The sequence below is a fragment of the Cephus cinctus genome, unplaced genomic scaffold, assembly GCF_000341935.2.
Source record: "Cephus cinctus unplaced genomic scaffold, Ccin1 Ccin1_scaffold1043, whole genome shotgun sequence".
In the NCBI taxonomy this organism is placed as follows: domain Eukaryota; kingdom Metazoa; phylum Arthropoda; class Insecta; order Hymenoptera; family Cephidae; genus Cephus; species Cephus cinctus.
The window spans coordinates 745635-767214 of NW_014333574.1; the positions used below are offsets into that span (position 1 = coordinate 745635).

The following is a 21580-nucleotide window of genomic DNA, read 5'->3' on the forward strand; positions in this document are numbered from 1 at the left end:
GGGGGGGGGGGGTGTGGAGGAATAAACGAAGAAAGAAATAAGAGAAATGTTTGACGAATGATTACTTTTGAATTTCCCATGAGTCCTTGTACTCTCGCGGCTCCTCGTAAGAATTGCTAGTAACAATAGACGTGACTATTTGTTCCGGTTATGTGTATCGTTGCCAAATTCAATTCGAATAAGCGAAGCCAGCTGGTCGCGCGGATTTATGCGTGCGCCTACTTTCGCTCGGAGTCGTCACGATAGTTGTTACGAAAATTAGCATGTTTTACTCGGCGTGCCTGGAATAATTCTCTCTACTGTCCGACTTGCCAAATCGTTTTAATTCGCGTTAATCTCATTCTGGATAATTGGTCGAAATATATTTAGGATCAGGCATGATGAAATTTTAAGGGTTGAAATTTGAACGTTTACCTATACTTTCGTAAACAAGAACGCGGCCGTGTATTGGATGCTGGAATGTATTAGAATAATTGGAGGGTGTTTCACGTAAAATTCTCGAGATTCTTCGTAGAATCGTCGACATAATATATCGGGTTAGAATGTATCCTTCGCGTAACAAGTGAGCCTCTCTGAAGGTATAACAACGCGGGGTCGCGCCAGCTAGGGATAATTAAATCCCTTGGGTCGTGGAAACCTCCTTTCCAATGGGGGTTGCAGAAGGTCGCCTTTCCCGGACGCAATCAACCACGCGCCTGCCTACCTTTCACAGGGTGGCCAGCACTTTTTTCATCCTGGTTCACCGACCTCCCGGCAGGGGTTGGTTGCGACCTTAGCGTCTAGGAGCTAGCTGGGTGGGGGTTGGTAGAGGGGAGGAAGGGGACGGAAGCTAAGAAAAGGGTGGCTGCGCGACTTCCTTCTGGATAAAGGGTAGCTGTGTGTCTGCTATATATATATATATATATATATAGGGAACCGATGCGATTTACATTCGACGCCCGGCGACGTCATCTCATCGCGAGCGCCGAGTCGTCCGCGTCGCGACGCTTGGGAAAGTCGCGAACTCTCTCCGTCCCCCACTGAGGCTTTCGTCGGTCCTTCTTACTCGGCAGTAAGAACCGCACCTAAGACACCAAGCCAGACGCCAGGCGAAGCTGTGAATTTCCATAATTCTCTATTTTATGCGGCATTATGCTTCGTACACAGTGTATAGCAGCGCGCAAGCATCAATACACCAGAGATACGTTTCGCGTTTCTCGCACGTCGCTCGGCGTCGCTCGCACCAACTCGCTGGAGCTACCAGCCGATGTGCTCTTATCTCTTGAGGCGCTGCGCTGCTTCCTGCCACCTGCTGGTTTTCACGTAGCGTTGATATCATATTATATTTCGCAGAATAATTGCCAGAGTTTCTCCGGCATTTCTCCGCACGTCCTGCGAGCTATCTGTGACGTCCTGCGGGAATCGCCGATGGGACTGTGGATGCACTTTAAGCGGCCTAGAGGAAGAGTGCAGACGGGAACAAGGCTTTATCGGTTCTGAAACACGACGAGAGAGAGAGAGAGAGAGACTAATCGAAACAGTACTCGTAATTCTATTCTAACGAGCATTCGCGGCTGGCGCCCGACCAGAATCCTATTACTAAATTAGCTATTTGCGTATTCGCACGGATGGCCGCGCACTTGCCAGTTTGCCAGCGGCCAATAAATCCCAACGGTGCCCTCACTGTCCAGTCTCAATTGGAGCCTTATTATCCCTTATCTTTAGTGGCTAATCAAACGCCCAGAGGCGACGCCCAACGAATATTCAACTTTCGCGATAAATCTTGATACTCGAAAGCCTATATAAACACCACGTGACTCGTATCCTGCCTTCCGAGCAAGCAGTTACGGGTTTGCCCGACAGAGGCGCTCTTTACGTATTATATGAAATTATGCGAGCCTCCCTCATTTCTATTATGTGTTCAAGGGTGAAAACGCAAGGGAGGAGAAACTTAATGCGCCTAAAGCCACCCCTAAAACCCGGCACGTTTACATCGATAAGCGGCGACTGCTCACAGCGTCGCGACGTCACTTCAGAGCATATATTAACAGGACCAACGAGCGACATTATTCCGCGACGCGTAACGCGCTCAGCCGACGCGGCCGAATTTTGTAGATTTTGTCTGTACGGTTTTAGATTCGGACAGACTGCACGGAGATTCAACGGGTCTACTACTGGACAAAACACAGTCGAACTGTGGGGGAAGCGACTCTGATATCTTTATACGGGAAGCATCAGTTGCCTGAAAGTTTCATCAAAACGGCGGAAAATTCATTAGCTGTCTGAAAGTTGATAACGGTGAAATATGGCCACGTGGGGTATCTAACTCGTAGCTTTTTTCCTTTTCGGCCGCCATTGGGTCCTGTTAGGCGCGCTCAAGACTTCTTCTTTGGCACGGAAGTAAATTTAACGCTCTGGACCCCTGCGAGCAGCATCCCTTCATCCAAGAATCTGCAGTCCTCCCCCGAGGGTCTACCTTTCCCACGTATTCGGCTGCCTCTCGTGGCTGGCTATGAATATATACACACATGTAGTCGAGTATATATTTATATGGATATACATATGCTCCATCGCGAATCGCCTATACTATATATATATATATATATATATATATATATATATATATATATACGTATAATAGAAACGCCTCTGCGAATATAGTCCTGTTTCCAATAGCAACTTGGACACGAAGTTCGAAATGAGGTCAGAACGAACTATTGAAAATTGTCTGAAATCTGCATCGTTAATGCAAGTTACTGCACTGAACAGAATTCACAGCAAAATACTTGTCCTAAACGTTCTACTTGTTGAGAAATAGTAGGTGCAGTCTTCTCCGGTGAATCTATCTGATTCCCGTGAAATTCGTAAGGATTCGCAGGGTCTTGTGGAATTATGGGAAAATATTACACAGTCCACGGCTATGGGATTTTATATTATCGATAATCGAAAATTACGGCCGCCATTCTGCTTCCTATATATAGCCGTATCTTATGGGGAATATTTTATGTCTCATGCAAGATAGGACTTGGGTTTTAGCATCGATGCAGCCATGTGTGGTTGCACGTGTGCATCTGGGTGCATCTTGGTGCATCGGGCTAGCTCACGTACTCCTTTTACTAGAGATTTCATGATAAGAATATACGTCTAACGATGCTCACAATTTTTCTTATACGATGAAAAAATTAATGGATAATAAATATACACACTGTGTATAGCTCAAACCCTTATCTGTGTCGGGATATAAGGGAGTAAATACAAGCTCGTGGGGCTGCAACATGATAAGAGGCTCGTGCAGTGAAAGTTATCCGAGCGGAAATATTCATTGGCCAGTGTTAACAGAATGTCGCAGCGATGCAATTGTTATTGGGTGGTGAGAGAAAAAAAAAAAAAGATGAAAATCTCGGAATTATTAATGAGCCACTTTACGCGGATATCCGATAATTCCACTTGGTAAAATGAAAAGTTGGACGATTCGGTAATAATGAAATTATTGGAAATTCCTAGGCACTCGAGGAATTATCGAAAAGAGTGGAGATAAGGAATTAAAGCGAAGATAAAAAAATGGCATATATATTTCAGTAATATTTTTAAAAAACTTTTCATAATGTCAAACTTGTGGAAGAGACAGACGGACAGGCTGAGGACATCAACCCTTAAATTTCTTTAATTTCCTGGAACATTCGAGGGTTCAAATGAAATCCTAAAGAAAAAGTGGGTAATAATACAGTAATAAGACGTAAAAGAATTGAATAAAATAAATAAAAAAATTTTTATCCGACGTTTTTGAAATTACCCTAAGTAGAGGTATCTATGCAAATTGAACTTCCCTATCGCACAGGACACGTGTGCAGTGACAGTGTCTATAGGCCTGTCCTTCAATTATTCATCCCTATTCGCATCGATAGAAGCGATACCATGCATTATTAATGTCCTGATGCAATTTGTCATATCTCAAATAAGGTTATGGCCGTCGACCTTGAAAATCTAATAAATGGCTATAGCTATGCCTGCACCTAGTGATACGTCGTACAAATACATATGTTATCCATCGGGCGTGTCCGCAAAATAATTGGCGAGTCGTGTCGCCATGCCGGTTTCCCCTTTACTGTACCAACAGACATGCGGCATAGGTGCCATCCGTGGCACACGTGTATATATGACGATGCGCGGACCGTTTCAAAGCCGCAAAGCTGTGGTCGATACGTTTGATCTGTGCGGCGGGATCCACCCGTAAACTGCAGCCAGTATCCAACCCCGTGGAATGTCGGTTCATGGAAACATAGCGAAGGGAGGTTTTTCCCAACGGCGGGAATAGGAGTCAACCCCCTCTATGGCATTTTTCTATTTTTGACCAAAGTCTTTGATAGTTTTATTATATCCTTTCCTTCTATCTACCCACGTCTCCCTCTTTGTTTGGGGTGCAAGGGAGAAGGGTGGTGAAGAACGAAGCAGGGTGGTTCGATTCTTTGTTTTACTACTTTTTTTTAATTATTTTATTTAAAGCCGCCGTCCCAGCTTCAGCCATGTTTGTTCTCTTGTGATATTCAGGTTGTTGGTCCCTGTGGGAATTTACGGAGACAGTTTTGTGCATCTTTTCGTATTTTTTTTTAAGATAAATTTGACAAATTTTACTCTCTGCGATTTTCCCTTTTCATCTCTCTCGTCGCAGTAGAATCTCTTCCTTTCTTGTATCGCTCTACTTTTTCCATTGGTCCATCGCACTCGTAGGAGATTTCTCAATTTTTGAAATTGAATTTTCTCCCCATGAAATACGCATGCGCCCCGAAGTCTTTTTATTTGGAAAAGCACACTCGTGTCGTTGGTTATAGATTTTCGAAATCATTTACTTCCACGACGCGAAGCTTCTCGACAAATTTCCAAATTTCCAAAAATGTAAATAAGAATGATCCTCAGGACGGTTGATCTTTGCTTTTGCCCAGCAAAGTACCAAAGTACTTCCTTCCAGTCGCGTTCCTCCCTTTACGAGGGTCGAAAGGCATTTATCCTGAGAAACCCAGGAAAATCCCAAGGTGGTCCCATCTCCTCGATGCGACGTCAAGACCTTAGCCATCGGTTCTACATAGTTTGACAGCAAATTGGCTGCAATGATTGCCGCCGACGCCTCCCGACGCCTCCCGACGCCTCCAGACGCAACGTTTCCCAAAGTTGAGCAGTTAAGGGTGCCGAGGGTGAAAGCGCGTCTGTAGCTCGTAGCTCGTTTAACCGCATCCCCGTAGGACAAAGTTCCTAACCTCAAATGCACATACATATATGTATATACAAAGGTACATGTACATAGCCAGGTCAGGCTGGGTCACGTAAGAGCCCAGAGACTTCTTTTCCCACCGAGAATGTCGCCTTGAACAAGAGTCTCCGCACGCAAGCAAAATACTCGATTGAAGATTTTCAGTGCGATTTGAAAATTCCCGCGAAAGTATTCTCCAGGAAACGCTCTATGAAGATGCTCTTTGAATTCCAGGGACACCAACTTCCCTTAAGCTCCCATGTATTGCCACCTGTCAAGCAACACGTCGACGAGCTCCTGGAAGGATGCCAAACGCAAGGAAACAAATGGCCTCGTCCTGTCTCGAGACTGCATACATTTCCTCGTGCTTCCACCTTGCCCAATTTTTTTTTGTCCCACGTGGTTGCCGCACCTGCACACCAATCTTGCTACGTTTGACATGTGTCCTTTCCAACTGGTAACCAGTCCCTTTGATACAGGCAATCATGGAAAGTACTGGGACAGTGTTATCTGCAAAGGACCAGATTTCGATAGATGTATAGATATATTACGTATGTATCTCTAGACACACGTGATACATATGTGTATATTTATATACGAAAACCGTGAGCCTCTCGAACCCCATTGTTCGGCTTTGCCCAGCATGCATACGTCTATCGAGCACCCTGCTATCAGCCGACAGAGAAACGCAAACGGTTGTTCCTGGTTTCCGGCAACAAGACTTCCGCGCCAAATGTTTCTCGCTGCTGGAGCCGAGACTGGAGGACCTCGAGAGATTCGCCAGACTCCGTGGGTCCATTTTCGTCTTCTAGTGAAAAAGGTGCGACGTGGAGTTACGTCACAGACCAAAATGAAATATTTAAATGTTTGGCAAACGGACAGGCGAATAAGGCAACAAGAGACTGAGTGTGAGATAATACACGTCACTTACAAAGGGAAAATGAAGAAGGATTTCATACAGGAGATCGAGGACTTTCGAATGTTGACCTAACAAATTGGATGCTGTGTAAGGACGCGGTGAGGGACGAACAAAAATTCTTCTCCAATCGTCTGAAGAAATTTTTGTATTTTTTTTACTGGAATACCACGACTTGATAAGAATGGAAATATTTGTCTGCTTTGTGTCCTTCGAGAGAGATTCGAGATTTTGGTCTCTTTTGAAGATCCGCTGGACCTAATGGGACGCAGGACACAAAGTTCCATCGATTTATTCAAAGTTGACACTGAGCTGGGTTCACGTTCTGCTCTTTTGTGAGGAATCCTGTTTCGTAATTTCCTTTGAAGTTGCTGTTTGCTCCGTCTCGAAGCACTCGAGCCCTTCTACGAGATAAAGAAATATTCCCTTGCCAATGTATACCAGCAGAATCTGCTTTCGGGGAAGACAATAAACTCTCCTAAGTTTGATATAATTGAAAGACCATGCAGGTGTGCGTCAGACTTCTTGGTCCTTTCAAAGTCCTAATTACACATTGTCCTAAACGGAACCTTCGGTGTTTCAGCTAGCACGAACCTCGTGGGCAAATTCACTCAGAGCGTCAGGAGAATCGTACAGGATGTCAAGGACGAGGGCACCTCGAGTAAGTAAAGAAAAATTTATTTTATTCCCATAAAAAATAGCCCAAGAATATGCTCTTAATTGTTAATTAAAAAAAGAAAGAATTCAAAGACTCCACAGTATCTGGGCAAAGAATAATCAGAGTACAGTACGCGTATAGCTTAGAGTATATGTGGAGCCTTTACTGATCATTTAGTCGAACGGAAATGCAGCCTGACGAAAACGTATCGGACGTTTGACCGTGTGCCTCAATTATGTTGGGATTAAACTAGAGAAGCAAGTCCAGCGCAATCAGCGGTTTGTCCTACGCCCACGAAATTTCTAGTTTGCCTTGAATCTCCATAACATCGGGCCTGCCGGTTATGCACACGTGAAATATCTTTCGAGACGATAAAGCGCTACTATAATGTTATCTTACGGCTTAGAAATACCTTAAAAATTATTTACATATACATATATGTATACATAAGGAAAGAAGGCGGTTATCTAATGCCAGGATAATTTGACTAGAGGCACTCAAGGGCAAAATAGCGTAGCGTCCGCTGATAAAGTGCAGGGCCGAATATACCCAGAACGTGAAAATTTACAAGGCTCGCCAACATGGCTACCAGTAATTTCGTTAACCTGCTGCATATACGCGTAATGCACGTCCATGTTCCCTATTAAATTTCATGCCACGAGCAGCCAGCAGCTGTTGCAAATACCAAACCGGAGGTTTGTCGCCGGTCGAACTCCTGCAACAGTTTTTACAGGAATATTCATTACGACTCAATTATATTAAACATCGATGCGACGCGCGACATTTCCGATTTTCAATATTTAAATTCGCTATAATTAAACCGGAAGTACCGAGTATCGATTCCCAGGGTGCAACTGGCCAAAGGACAGGTCAACTGGTACATATCGACTCCAGATAGAATAAAACGACCGGTGAGCATGGGGCTTTACTTAATAAAGGAAATTTTACGATGGGGCATCCCCCCCCCGGCCACTTCCCAGTAGGGAGGGGGGTCGATTAATTTATTTACGCAAAGAGCTCATTATGCGAGCATGAAGTTTCAAGTTAATTGAAAATTAATTCGAATTGACTTTTATTATCCAGAGTATGCAGAGGGGTATATGTGATAGAATAAAGAAATTTTATAGGAATTTGTTTTTTTCTAATTCCTTATCACTAACCAGGTGGACAAACCAAGGAAGAGGTCATAGAGACCAACGAGAGGCTTAGAGCAGTGAGGATACGATTGGACGGAAGTTACGACACCGCGAAACGCGCCCTCGTGGGTCTCATGTGCAAATACACGGACAGCAAACAAGTGCGCAACGTCTTTCAACGGTACAACATCCTAAAAGTCATGATCAAGGTAAGAGAGAGAGAGAGAGAGTTTTTCATTTAAAGAAACTCACTGCAGCGCGGCAGAATAATTTAAGTAGATTTGAGTAAATTCCTCGACTCGTCGGACGGACGATTCGAACGTTTCTCGCCGATACTTGAACGTTAACGCTAGCACGCTCGCCTTATTTCCAGGACGTGATAAAACTCGAGACTCAGTACTGGATCCTGGTGGATATTCCGCGTCAGGATAAGCACGAGACGGTGCCGGCTTTCGTTCTCAGAGCTTGCGCCATTATGGAGAAAACGCACAAGAGCGGCGAAGGGGTGAAGACCTCCGCGCGACTTGCCGAGGAAGCGGAAAACAAACGGGAGCGGATCGAAAGACTCGAAAGTACGTTGCACTTACTCTATATATACCTTACCTTAGTATTTACATTGGCTCTACGGTATATACCTATATACTGTTGTATAGTTTATTCAGCTTTTTATGAGATTTTCTCACGCGCGGGTAGCCAGTCTGCGAGTGGATGCTGGGCTTATGCAGACTGTAGATATATTGATGTACTTCAGAGTGGATGGGATTAAGTAGGCAAGTAGATGCTTCTCCCTTCTTTGCTTTCTAGTTCGTGCAATAATTCGACATTAAGATCTCGGATACAGGGTCCAGGATTGAATTAAACAAGTAAACTCTGTTCCCATTATTTCCAGCATCCACCGGGAATTCCGGATGCTGGATACTCGGCTGGATTATCAAAGGACCAACCGATTCCCTTGAGTCGAATTAACGGGTTGAGCCTGTGTAGGACCTATGTGCAATCTTATTCCTTTGTTTTCTGTATCGTCCTATCGATTTCCAATAATCGATTCAATCCGTGCGTAACTATATATATTTATAAGCTTCACATCTGGACCAATATTAAAGTCTCCAAGATTTTTATAAAGCTTCCCCCCCCCCCTCCGCCCTTCTTCAAAACCGTTAAGTATATACTTACCAGACAATACTTTCGATCTTACTCCAAACGAGATCATTGGGGATTATCGATAAAAACTCTATTTAATTCTCACCAATGGGAGCATCTCCGTCATTTTTTTTTTTTTTTTTTTCCAATTCATCTACCCTTCCTTCCTTCACCAATTTTCCGCCAACTCCAAAGCCCCGGGACAAGGTGACGGCAGTATCGATATTTTTTCTTAATCCTTCATGAGATTCGCGCACCCCGTAACCTTTCACCTCGATTTCTCGTCCTCTCCTCGTCCCCCTCCCCCAAGTCGACACAGCATCCACACGATTCCGTCTGACGTTCTCCGGCGCTTTCTACCAGATGAAATAACGTCGATCTAGTGAGCGAGCTTAAACTGACAGCCGGCAAAATAAACCTTAGTAAATATTGACTGGCTCCACTCTGCGTCTTACATTACCACTTACGGTACAGGGAATCAAGTATCAGAGAGGGAAGAGCGAATTCGCTCGAATTTCATCAGGTGTCCAGAATCCGGCGATAAAACTTACCCGTAACAGCCCACGCGATTACTCGAAAAGATTAAGTAATTTAATGATTCTCAGCGGCTGCCTCTGTCGAGTTTACACCCCTTGGTATACGTCCAGGAGTTATCTCGCGTCTGACTTGTTACCTTCCCACGCTACTAGCGATAGGAGAGAACCCACTCAAGTTCCTCGAGGTTATTCGTGTTAAGGATGACAAGATGGACCGGAAGGAAGAACGTACGATCGAGCTTAGACGCTTCTTGGCAACTTTCCAGGCATGAATAATAGATTATTTTCGTGTGTGTCCTCGATCTTGGATGCTGCGATCCGTCTTGTGGGTAGAAGTCGGTATATCCTTGAGTGAGACAACGACCCCTCGAGTTCAAGTGGCATCGTACAGGGTCAATGTGGAAAAGTCGGGTAAACTTTTCACAGTTCACGTATGTGGTACGTATGTGCTCGTACGGTACAGTGATTCTGGGAGTAAAAAAAATTGAAGATGGAAAATAAAAATAAAAGACGTTTCTTTCGAGAGAACAGACTTTCTAGGAATTTGATAAGTTCTTGGCAGACTGCCGTGTGTGTGCCCCCCCTTGCCCCCCTTCCCCCCCGCTTGGATCTAGCTGTCAATTCTCATAAGAATAACTTCACTAGGAGCGAAGCAGCCTGTGGAATACGTGAGTGGACTCACGCCTAACTGATAACTTGACTCAAAATATTTCATGAGAAATTATTTTAAAAAAAAAAAAACAGTATACCTACGTGACTCCTACATACGAGCACGTATGAATGTCCCTTCAAGAAGCAACCGATTCTCCCGTTTTAATGTCCATGAAACATCATTATTTCCCACTAACCTCCTCATTAGGTGGTTTTGCTCCTCTAACCAGGAGCGATTACAACGTAGTGTACCCGTACCAACCTACAGATAATATATCGAACCCCTGAAACACGTGTTTCCGTTGTTCAACCTGCCGATACGGTCATCAGATAAATCCCGAGGATTCCGATTTGGTGAGCCGATTTAAGGGATGAATCGCTCTCACGGAGCAGATATTTCTTATGCTGGACTGCAGAGTGAAATTTATTTTATTTTTTTATTATAAAACCTTGGACTGGGTAATCCCCAAAAACAAAAAGAACGAGGATTTCCGTTGCCTCGTACTCGTTAAAGCGATACTCGATCAAATAAATCGATTCAAGTTCACGGTTCGAGTCACTATTTTTATAGGCGCCATATATGACTTGATCAAATACTCTGAGCTCTGGAACAACAAGTTGGGCCAATGGAAGACACGTTTCTACCCTTCGAGATCCCTTTGCCAATGGATGCCACCTTTAATCTTCTGCCATTGTCCTTTTCTAAATCCCTATGATTAAGGAAATGCCCCAGACTTAGTGCTACCCGTTCTTGAAAAGCCTCTACCTTTCTATATACATATACAACACAGTAACAATATACAATATGTATATACACATTATATATGCAGAAATAAATAACATGCTGGATCGAGAGGATACTTGTATGTGTTCCTAGAGTCTTGTATAATCCATGTATAATACCTACTGTGACTATAGTACATATAGATACAGTGATTGTGAATTAATTATATGCAGTTGATACACGTGTTCAGAGACTATAGAACGTGTAGGTATTACTGTAGAATGCGTGTACAGATGCCGTCAATTATTATGAAATTGGACGTTAAAGAGAGGTTTGCTGTTGTTTGTTAATAACTACGAAAACTTCTCGTTACGGAAGGTCGTGAATAATAATTAAATAATTAAGTGTTAATTGGAAGGAAATTCTGCGCGAGATACGTTTCGTGTCTTGGCTCGTGTTTTCTAAATGGGCCTCAAGTACAAAAGGACTGCGCTTTTTCCTAATTATACGTGGATAGTTGGTACACGTTGCTTCCAGTTGTCTTGCGAAGCAACGAGCAAAAAAGACCTTTTACTGGGGATAATAAAAGTACATTGCTGGTTGGTAGAAGCCTGCGAGATAGCCTGTAAAAGTAGATGGCGTAATACCTTGTTAATAATTGGACGAAAGTGTACAAGGAATAATGAAGTATCACGGGAGATTGCAAAAACGTTTATTATGGATGAAAAATTGGAGTAATTAAGGAAAACCGATAATTACGGTGAATTGAGTTCAGAGCATTTTCTACGAGATTAAAGTTTAACATGATTTTTAAAAGACTTTCAACTTGTGGGAATTCACTGTTCAGTAATTTTATATTAATTTTGAAATTCATACCGGTTCAAGTGCGGACTCTTGAGCTTGGATAATTTTCCATTTTCCCCATGATCCTACCACATGCGTAATAGTGAATATGCGAATTATCGTACGGTGACTGGTTTCCCTCTGATACGATTTCTACGATGTTCTGACCGACGCTTGGCTGACTCGAAATTGTCTTTGCTTTTGAAAGGCCGTGTATATTGACTTTCATTTAGTCTTTGCAAACACGTTACTTCTTCTACGATTTACATTAAGACATTTTCACGATATTTGGACTCCGTCGCGACGCGGTCGTCGCACACGTTCATTCTCTCAATAGTCTTGGCAAAATTAAAGCATTTTTCATTCAACGAGACCGAATTCAGTCGAGTTTTTAAATTCGCACAAATTGAATTTGGACTTTTTTCTACTTGAAATGAGAACGTAATACTTTTTGAAAGGTTTTGAAATTTAAAAAAAGTCAAACTTTTAGCTAATTCACGAAGGAACCTCGAAGCTGGAGTAAATCGTTAAATTGCCAGCTAGGGCGTCGCGACGTCACCATCTTCAGTTGCGCGAAATATACTCATAAAAATCAGGCGTCGTAAAGATTCGGTTGATAATTCAAAACAGAAGCTGCTGCTATTTCTCCAATATTTATCTCCTGTTTTTTTACGACTTTTGCCTCGTTTATTAAAAAAAAAAAAAATCCTACAAACATCAGATTGGATCTTTCGTACGTCAATTTTATGACGGCCGATTGCATTTTATTTGAATTTTCCTTCTACCGCCTCTAATTCACTTTTCCGCACGTGCATGCTCTACTACTACCAGGTACCTGAACTCCTCGTACGAGCCAGAAAATCCACTTTCGCATCTCGTGCAAGCTCAGTCTTATTAGCGATTATCAGCCATGGCGAATGGCAGCTTGCGAACGAGGAATATTGATAAAAAGCCAGACTAATTGGATAAAATGTTCGCCGCGAGAGCCAATACCGTTGGCCGCCTCCAACTTTTCTATTAGGTAGTTCTGTGTGCTGGGCAGGGTCGCAGGGTGGCAGGATGGCAGGGTGGCACGTTGTACATAGACAACACGCGTATCGACAACAAGACTCCCAATCAGCCTAGAAGTTTCGCGCTCGCCTAGAGGCTTTTCAAGCGAACCTACAAATGTATTTGCTTGCGCGCCTGTCCATTTATTAGGGTCAAAGGGCAGAAATACATTTTGATATTTAATCAAGCGATTCGTTGTACAACGTCGAGACGCCTTAATGACAAATTCATATTCAATCATGATAACTTGACTTGGTATCATTTTTTCAAGAATCAGTATCACTTTTACGTATCGCTACGCAACATTTCCTCCTCTTCCGAACAATGGAGCAGTACCATCTGTCTCAGGATGATATATCGTCACTGTCCAAAATCATATTACTGCATCCAAGTTAAGATCATTATTCTTGAAATGTTCTCGGAATATCGGGAAGATGACTGATTGCGATGAGATTTACATAGGCTCCAGGGAAACGAGATGATTTTTGCCGGAGAGATGATAGACAGCTTCGAAATTAATTCCAATCAAGTGTAAAAATCACATGAATTAGTAAAATATATCAGATCGATCATTTAGATCAATCATGTTAAATGTCTGTTGCAGATATGATAACGGCTCAGATCGAGGCAGAAAATACACAGATGACGAATGATCTCTACAGACTGCTCAAAAAATACTCAGGATTAAGGAATCTGATAAGAGACCTCAAAGTAAGTTCCGCCTAGTCGAGGATTTTACGTGTCAGAATTCAAAAGAACGTCCGAGCCCAAAACGAGACACGCTAGAGGAACATTAAAGAAACAGGATCCAGCTACCAGCTGCTTTTCTGCCGCTGACTATTAGCCAGCTGGTAATTCCGGGTCCAATTCACTCTCGAGTAAATCACGTGTCCAGGGAGATGAGCGCGTACGTCGTTTCGTATAACAAGATCGCTGCGCTGCATGCGTTATCTTTCCCTTTTTACGTTATTCGATACCTTTTAGCCGCGACTACTTTGCACTGCTTTTATTCTCTTTAACGGGAAGCACTTGGATTTCTTTTTTTTTTTTTCATACGCAAGACTGACGTATTCAATTACGACTTGAGATTGCCACGCAAAGCCGCCTCTACTTTCGTAAAATTTTGCGCCAATTTTAGAGCCAAAACATCGAAATAACAAACATAACCTCTCACAATTATTCCCAGACCAAACCTGACACGTGTCAAGCGTGGAATCGCGTTCGAGAAAAGTTTGAGGAGTTTCCCCGAAGGTGGTATATGTCACATTTTTTTAGAGGATCACCCCGAGGCAATATCGACGAAGGATTTCTTGGGGCTCCTTTTTCTTATAGATTTTACGCCCTTAGGTCTGCACTGTGAGAGCACGAGGAGAAAGCCAACCTAACCTCAGCCCAGCTGACGAACCCAGGGAATTGATCCATCACGAATCCATCCGCTGCAAGCTCGTCTCACTCTCGAGCCGAAGAACATCAGCCACAGACTTGGGCAAATTTTGAAAGACCTCACCGACCTCTCTGTTGCAGGAGGAGTACAACAGCTCGAAGGTCTACCCGATGTTTCCACGTTACACCATCCTCAAGGACATGATAAAGGACATTATGCATAACCCAGACTACATGGAGGTCTGCCACGAGGTGGACCAAGCATAGCGACCAGACCCCCTCCATCGTTCCCCACGTATGACCTTGTAAGCTCGCCCGAGGCTTGAGCTTGCGCCGTCCACGTGCTGAGAACGACGAAGGGGGTGTCGTTTGTCTCCGTTCTATTGAAAATTTATAAATTTTCCGAAATTCCGCCGAAGATATGAACTACCGTTGTTCCCGGGAAGGGTCGTCGTCGCTTCGTTAGTCTTTAGTCTTTTATTAATTATTCTCACCGATAATTCTCATAGTTGCTCCTAATGGACTCGACTTCGCCGTTTGTAAACGCGACACGATCTCTGGACTTCCACGAAGATCTTTTGGGTCTCAGGTGCTGATCCATATTGTTTTTTTTTAGCATATCGCGGATTCGATTGAATACAGTAACTTTGCGGGAGTATTGTTTTTCGAAATCGTTACCGTTTGTTGTTTCTGATTTTAATCGGAATAGCCGCCTGCACGTCGAGACACAAACTAGCGTTAACGTAATAATCAAACGTCATATGTATTTTGTAGCGCGTGCTCGTAAGTCATACTTTTAAATGAAAAATCGACGATTTCGCAGCGTCTTCATTAAGATACGTGTGCGTGCGCGCGCGCGCCAAAGTTGCCAGTAATAGAGTAATTACGTATCGAACGCGTATGCAGAGAGAAATTTACGATTTTACGCTGAACGTTATTTATCTGCGAGTCTCGTGTCAAATCGTACAGATTTCATTTTTATCGAATTTATTACTTTATCCATAAATATTTTTTTTACGCAAGGCGTTATTCAAGTATATATATGTTGGGACGTCATAACGAGAGAATGCACTGGCATTTGATAATTTACATATCGTGGTAAATACATTCATATATATAATACATATAATAGATACATGAGTATTCTGTTCGATACAATCTGCAAGTAACAAAGTATCGTGAGTTATAAAGTCAATGAGTTTTCATATGGAAATTCGAAGGTTATCAAAAGTGCTATGAGCACTCGCGTGAGGATACCCATGGTAGGTTAATTAAACATAGACATTGAATATTAATCGTGCAATTCAAATTATAAATTCATAATAGTAAAATAGTGAGAAATTTACAAAAAAAAAAAGAAAAAAAATGAAAACGATGCTTCGACGTAACGAGGCGACCAATCAAATTTTTCGGAAGAAAAAGATAAAAGAATTCCAAAAAATAGAGACACCTGTATTTTGTTCTCTTTTTGTGACGTATGTATCCGCGCGCACGTGTATAATATCTGCGAGCGGAGTGTGTGTGCGTGAGCATATGTTATAGTTCGAAATAAAATCCCGAGTACAAATTATTTGGTATGTAGTTGACCGTTCAAATGTATAGATATAGGTATAGCCCACGTGACTGTCCCATGCTAAGAGTGTATTTTGGAAATGCGTCAGCGAAAGGCACAGGTATAGCTTAGAGCTAAGATTACGGCATATAGCAAGTTGCGCAAATGGCCAAAGTATTTCCATAGTATGTTTATACTTAAATTTATGCTTCTTAGTGACCAACCGCAGATCGACTGCATACCAAATAATTGAGACTTGGAATTTTTAATCGAATGGATATTAAGCCTAAGATTATTAAGATATATACCTACCGATAGCATATAAATAGCATATCGAAATGGCTGACAGCCCGAAATCAAAATACAAAATAAACGTTTGTCCAGGACATTAATAATGTGATGCTACTGGTTTTACACCTTGGGCGCCATTTTAATGTCCGGCAACGATTAGTTCACTGTGTCTCCCCCCTCTAACTACCTTAACTGTTCTATGGCATATAAATATATTAAAGAAACTGTCAATAATGACCTACCGCAAGAACCATGGAAAATACCTAATCGAAAGATATATATATATATATATATTTCGTAGAGAGACTCGTTACGGATGGCAATCTCGATACTGTCAATATTGAATAACTAATTGGCAATCGCTGTCGATTCTCAAGATTGACAGGTTGACAGTGAGCTGTATCTGCGAGCGGCTCGACTAGACACTTTTTAAAGTCTTTTCTCAATGTTGGTTGTGAGTGTTTAGCTTCATTCATAACGATGATAAATATTTCGATTAGAATTATTATTGAAATATAGAAATATTACACATAGTCAAAATCGCAAGCAGAGCTACCGTATCGACTACTATTATATTAACGAACAAATAATCCATATCAAAATGTTACTGCGCACGTTTATTTCAAAAGACAAATTGATTTTGCGAATATATCGTAGATTCGTAATTTCGCGAAAAATCAAGAGTCCCAACAGTTTAACCTCCTTCGAGGGAACGGTGGTAACGAAAAAAAAAAAAAAAAAAAAAAAAAAAAAAATAATCAGAGACAAACTTAATAAAGTATTTTGAAAAGAAATGTATTTTTGTTTCGTAACACGTAAATGCTACCTGCGGTATAGTATATTGTAGCTCGCGAAATGGCTATAATAGTGGCGCACTAATATCTTTCTGCGAATTTGTCTACTAAACCGATACTGAGTCCGCGCACCCGCGACGAGTATTTAAGTGTAACGTAGAGAAGGTTCGCGTACGAGAGAATCTACCTATACTCAATGCAATGACCTTGAATTGAAAAAACATAGCCAGTGTGCTCGCCTTTTCGAAAAACTAGGAGAGTGCCAAATAGATTTGAAAGTTTATACGTGGCGTGTGTCTCTGTGTGTACTCGTGCGTTTATGCGTTTTTTGCTGCGCGCTAATTTCTATTATTAAGGACGAACAAGAGTCCTTATTTGAATTTATATCGTACGCATGGTAATTTAAGGGAGCCTCGCAGGCTGGAATGACCTATGGGGGACGATCGAAGGGTGGCGGAAAATTAAGAAAAATTACACAGTGAATATTCCGAAGAATATTGAGAGTATAAATTGACAGTGTCCCGTCATACCGGCGTGCACGGCTGATTACTTAATTACGTATATTGATGTCAGATATGAGAGATCTACCTAATGTGTTTAAAGAGTGTGTATAGGTATGCTGAATAATAGGGTAACGTGCAGTGTAACTATCGTTAAGTATGTGTAGCATGTGCATACTCAATTTTACGTAATATCGCCAAAAGTATTTCGATCGGATCGGAATAGCGTTTCGTAATTCCTGAATTTCTGATTTTTTTTTTTATTGCCAATTAACTAAACCCGGAAATTCTCGAAAAGATCTTGTTTCCGTGAATTCGTTGTATTTTTGCAGAAAAAAAAAAAAAAGAAGAACAAACATACTTTTGGCAAGATATTACGGAATCGAGAGAGATCTCCACAAAAGAGACGCAGCCTTTAATTAAACGTATATAGTAATTAAGGTAATGCTAATCAAGAATCAGGGAAGAGTGAAATGACTCTTTGCGAGGAGTAAAAAAAAAAAGGTTTTTCCTTTTCATCTTTTAATTATCACTCTTCGCCCATATCGGTAAACAAAGATCATATATCTCACGTGTACAACAGTATATGCGTTTTTAATCCCTCGAGTGAAAATCGACCAATCTCTTTGTCTATAATCGTTAAGCATCTCTAACTTGTTCACTCATTGACCTGTCACTCGATTGCGAAATTATAATTAATGTTCTAGTTGCCATTTGTCTAAATATCTCGCTTTCTCTAAGCCTAAGCTGCGCTTGCGCAAGTGGAGCTGTTTTACCAAACAGAATAATCAAGAATGCTCATTACGTAATGAGACACTTACAATTAGTAATTCGGCATTTCGCCATCTCCGGCCCACCGTAAAGTAATAAGCGCGCGAGGACTTTTGGTTAATGAAAAGTACAAGGGCCAACTTTTCATTTGACTTCCTTTGACTCGCCTCTACTTTCCACGTGGGGAATTTGCCGAAAGATTTTATTCACGTGAAAACGATACATTTCGCTGATCCGTTACGTCACTACACACGTACCACTTTATTAGTCCAGCCAGCAGCTTTGTCTACTTGCACTTGAGTCGTGCGATTTAATGAATCTTCAACCGCTTGGAAGTTGGCTAGCGCGTTTACCTCTAGCTCCTGTAGAAACTTGGCCAAATGCAATGTAAAATACCTTGTTGTCAAGTTTGTACGTTCGTTAAGGGCAGACTGGGAAATCCACTGGTTTGCATTGGAAAGTGTATGTATGTACGTACGTACGTATGTACGTACAACTGCCACCTTCTTTCAGCTAGTTCGAATGCTTCGTTATGCTCGAAAGGTTTGGGTTTCATTTTCTGGTTTAATCAAGGAAACAATGGGAACGAACGACACGAGACAATTGCATTGTTTTAAGGGGCGCTGAATAATTTCTGAATCGTATGATTAACGCGGCCATTGCCATTATCTCAGAAACTTCATTCGGATTTCTCAGTTTCACCAGAACGCGTTGATGTCCGAAGAAGCGTTTAATAATAAAAATTAGTTGTTAGTTGACACGCTAGATTAGAAAACAGATGATAACGATTGCTAGGTGTGTTTATAGTGTTGTATTAGCATTTACACCGCGCGTCGATGCGTTTCGTATGATTTCCTCTGGCTGAGGTTAGTGCGTAGGCGATATGCGTTAGACATTAGACCGGACATTATAGATATTAGTCAAAATAAGTTTGACCGAAAGTGTATGCTGCAATAACAATTGGATGTATCGTTCGGATTTTCTTTTGACATGTCTTTGTAATATCGAAAGAGGCATTGCTCGTTTATTGACTGTTACGCTTTGTTAATAAAATATTGCAAAATTTTATATCGAGAGGCACTTCCCACCCTCTTTCTTTCTTTCTCTACTTCTGCACGCCGATCGAGTGTACTACCACTTACCACCCCCTGACCCCCTGAGGCGGCGAAGGGTGGCACGAAAATAGTGCAGTGCCGGCGAACGGCAAATCTTTCGGATTTTTCTGGCTTACCAACGTGAGTCGATAAGGTAGGAATTTCGTGAAACGCATGTTACCTCCTCACGGGAACTCACATTAATCTTCATATGGTACAGATTGATCTCGGAAGATACAGCTGCGTCGTACGTTCCTCCGCAAGAAGATGACGCAGGTGCAGCAGCAGTGACGTAGCAGCGGAAGGGCGGGACTTACTTTGAAACTGAATGGAACCGTAACCGGCCGGCCGGCCGGCACTTCGCGTACGACCGTCGCGTCGCTCGCAACGCCGTCGCGCCAATGAAAAGAGTCCATGAAGGCCGAATAGAATAGAATGACGGGAGACGCGAAAGCGATGGGGAAACAACGGGACAAGTAAGTAACGGCGGAGTGACGAATGTCTCGTTACATCCGCGAAATCTTCGAGCGTGAAGGATGCGAGCGCATCGACTGGTTACTAAAGTGCGAGCCGAGAGTTCTTCCCGTCGAATCAAAGTGGCTAGTTTACAATTAACACGGTACAACCGATGTGCGGAATTCGCGGAATCGCGAAAGATAATAGAATCAGTGAAGTGAATTGAAAATTCCTTTTAACGGAAGGATACGCGAGAGGAAGGAGTCCCACCGAGTCTGCGGCGAGTTGATTTCGGAATAAATAAATAAATAGAAAAAAAGAAAAAAAGGAAAAAAAAGAAAAGGTAAACTTGTTCGGGTGTCTTGCTGTTATGTGTCAAAGTGTGTCGCAATCGGGAAAGCATGCCGTTCGTGATACGCAAGATAGAGCCGCGCTACGTGTGCCGGGGGCACGTGCCCCCGGGGGCGGCTGCTCAGGAATGGCCTGTGGGGGCGGAAATGGAAGCTGTGACACACGGTGCCCTCACAGCATCCCTCAAGCAACTCGCCTCCCTCCTCACCACAGCCGAGGACATATTTGCCGACCTCACCTTGGAACTGACTGCGGTTGCTGACAGAAGTGGACTTCTTCGGCAGAGGCTGGACAAGGTGGAGGAACGTCTGGGGACGATCGATCCTAAGAAGATTCCAGTCCGTAAGTCTCGAAAGTACCGTTTGCCCTCTATCTAGTTTACTGCCCGTCCTCCGTCAATACCCAAATACCTCGTCCAGTCTCTATATGAGAATCTGGCTGCGCGTCTACCGCGAGTGACAGAGCCGCCCGAGTCTCTTAATGACAAACGAGCGCTTCGAGTCTCGCGCCTTGTAATTCGTCGAATGTTGTTGTTTTGACGTCTACCAAAGTACTTGGAACGTGTACTGTAGTCGGCGCTGCCTTCGCGGAGCGCTCCTGAGAAGGTGAAATGGAGTGATGATCAAAGGAGTCTTTTGGTACGAGGTAAAATTTTGAGAGGAGTGAGAGAGATCTTTAAAGGGAGGCTGCGAGACTCCTAAGGGAGAATGCGTTACGATACCTGCTGTACCGTGGGAAACGTTGCTCAGGGTTAAAAGCGAGTTTCTCCAGGGTGGATTAGCCGCCTCCAGACCCGACAAAGACTCCCTTGTTCCCGAGTGGTTCGGCAGAGAGCAAGTAGTCGCTTCTCCGAAAGTACAAGTTAATCATTTCCGTACTAAGAATCTGCACTCAGGGCGCTTGAAGAGTTTTCGTTAGAAAACAAAAGATGAATTACGGGTTTCTTGAAAATGTTGAAATCTACCTTTCCGAAAAACCCCTTTGGCATCCACTGGTACCTGCCCTGTTTTCGAACGGACGCACAACGCCTCACCGTATTACCATATTACCACATCGCCGTCTTACCATGTTAACTTATTAACATAGAACCGTACCACCATAGTCCAAGAAGCGTTGCGCCAGTCGGCGTGAAACTATCCTATGGCTTCCATCGGCAAACAGCTGAGGCTTCCCTGACCAGGAATTCTAGCCTGGGGGAAATCTAGGGTGTCTGGGGTCGCATGGGGTCTCGAAAGTTTAGCCCGAGACGAAGAGCCAACAACCCCCATAAGACGCGCAAGGACCCGGAGAGTCTGGCCAGCCGACTCAGGTATCAGTGAAGGCCAGTCGCGTCTTCGAGCTTCGTCCGATGCGTTTAGCTGTGGATTTTGGGGAATGTGAAAATCGAGAAACAAAATTGGGAAACAAGGGAGGAAGAAGAAATGGAAACTGGACAAGGATAAGAGAGAGTATATATGGCTCGAGGATAAGCTGTGAAAATATTGCACAATGCTTCTCCCCCCCCCCCCCC

The 21580-nt window shown here is 42.9% G+C and overlaps 2 protein-coding genes across 5 annotated transcripts in view; both read left to right on the plus strand.

Moving 5' to 3' along the window:
• The window catches only part of LOC107271865, a 50420-nt gene extending 31183 nt beyond the window's left edge, over positions 1-19237 (plus strand). For both annotated transcript variants that reach the window (XM_015748372.2, XM_015748373.2), the window contains exons 3-7: positions 6724-6801; positions 7962-8143; positions 8308-8506; positions 13483-13589; positions 14403-19237. In XM_015748372.2, the coding sequence (XP_015603858.1) occupies positions 6724-6801; positions 7962-8143; positions 8308-8506; positions 13483-13589; positions 14403-14528 (692 nt within the window). In that variant the 3' untranslated portion in view covers positions 14529-19237. The remainder of the gene's footprint in view (positions 1-6723; positions 6802-7961; positions 8144-8307; positions 8507-13482; positions 13590-14402) is intronic.
• Positions 19238-19604: 367 nt separating this feature from the next.
• LOC107271868 (mucin-4) overlaps positions 19605-21580 on the plus strand; it is a 61788-nt gene continuing 59812 nt past the window's right edge. For all 3 annotated transcript variants that reach the window (XM_015748379.2, XM_015748380.2, XM_025089144.1), the window contains exon 1: positions 19605-20412. In XM_015748379.2, the coding sequence (XP_015603865.1) occupies positions 20121-20412 (292 nt within the window). In that variant the 5' untranslated portion in view covers positions 19605-20120. The remainder of the gene's footprint in view (positions 20413-21580) is intronic.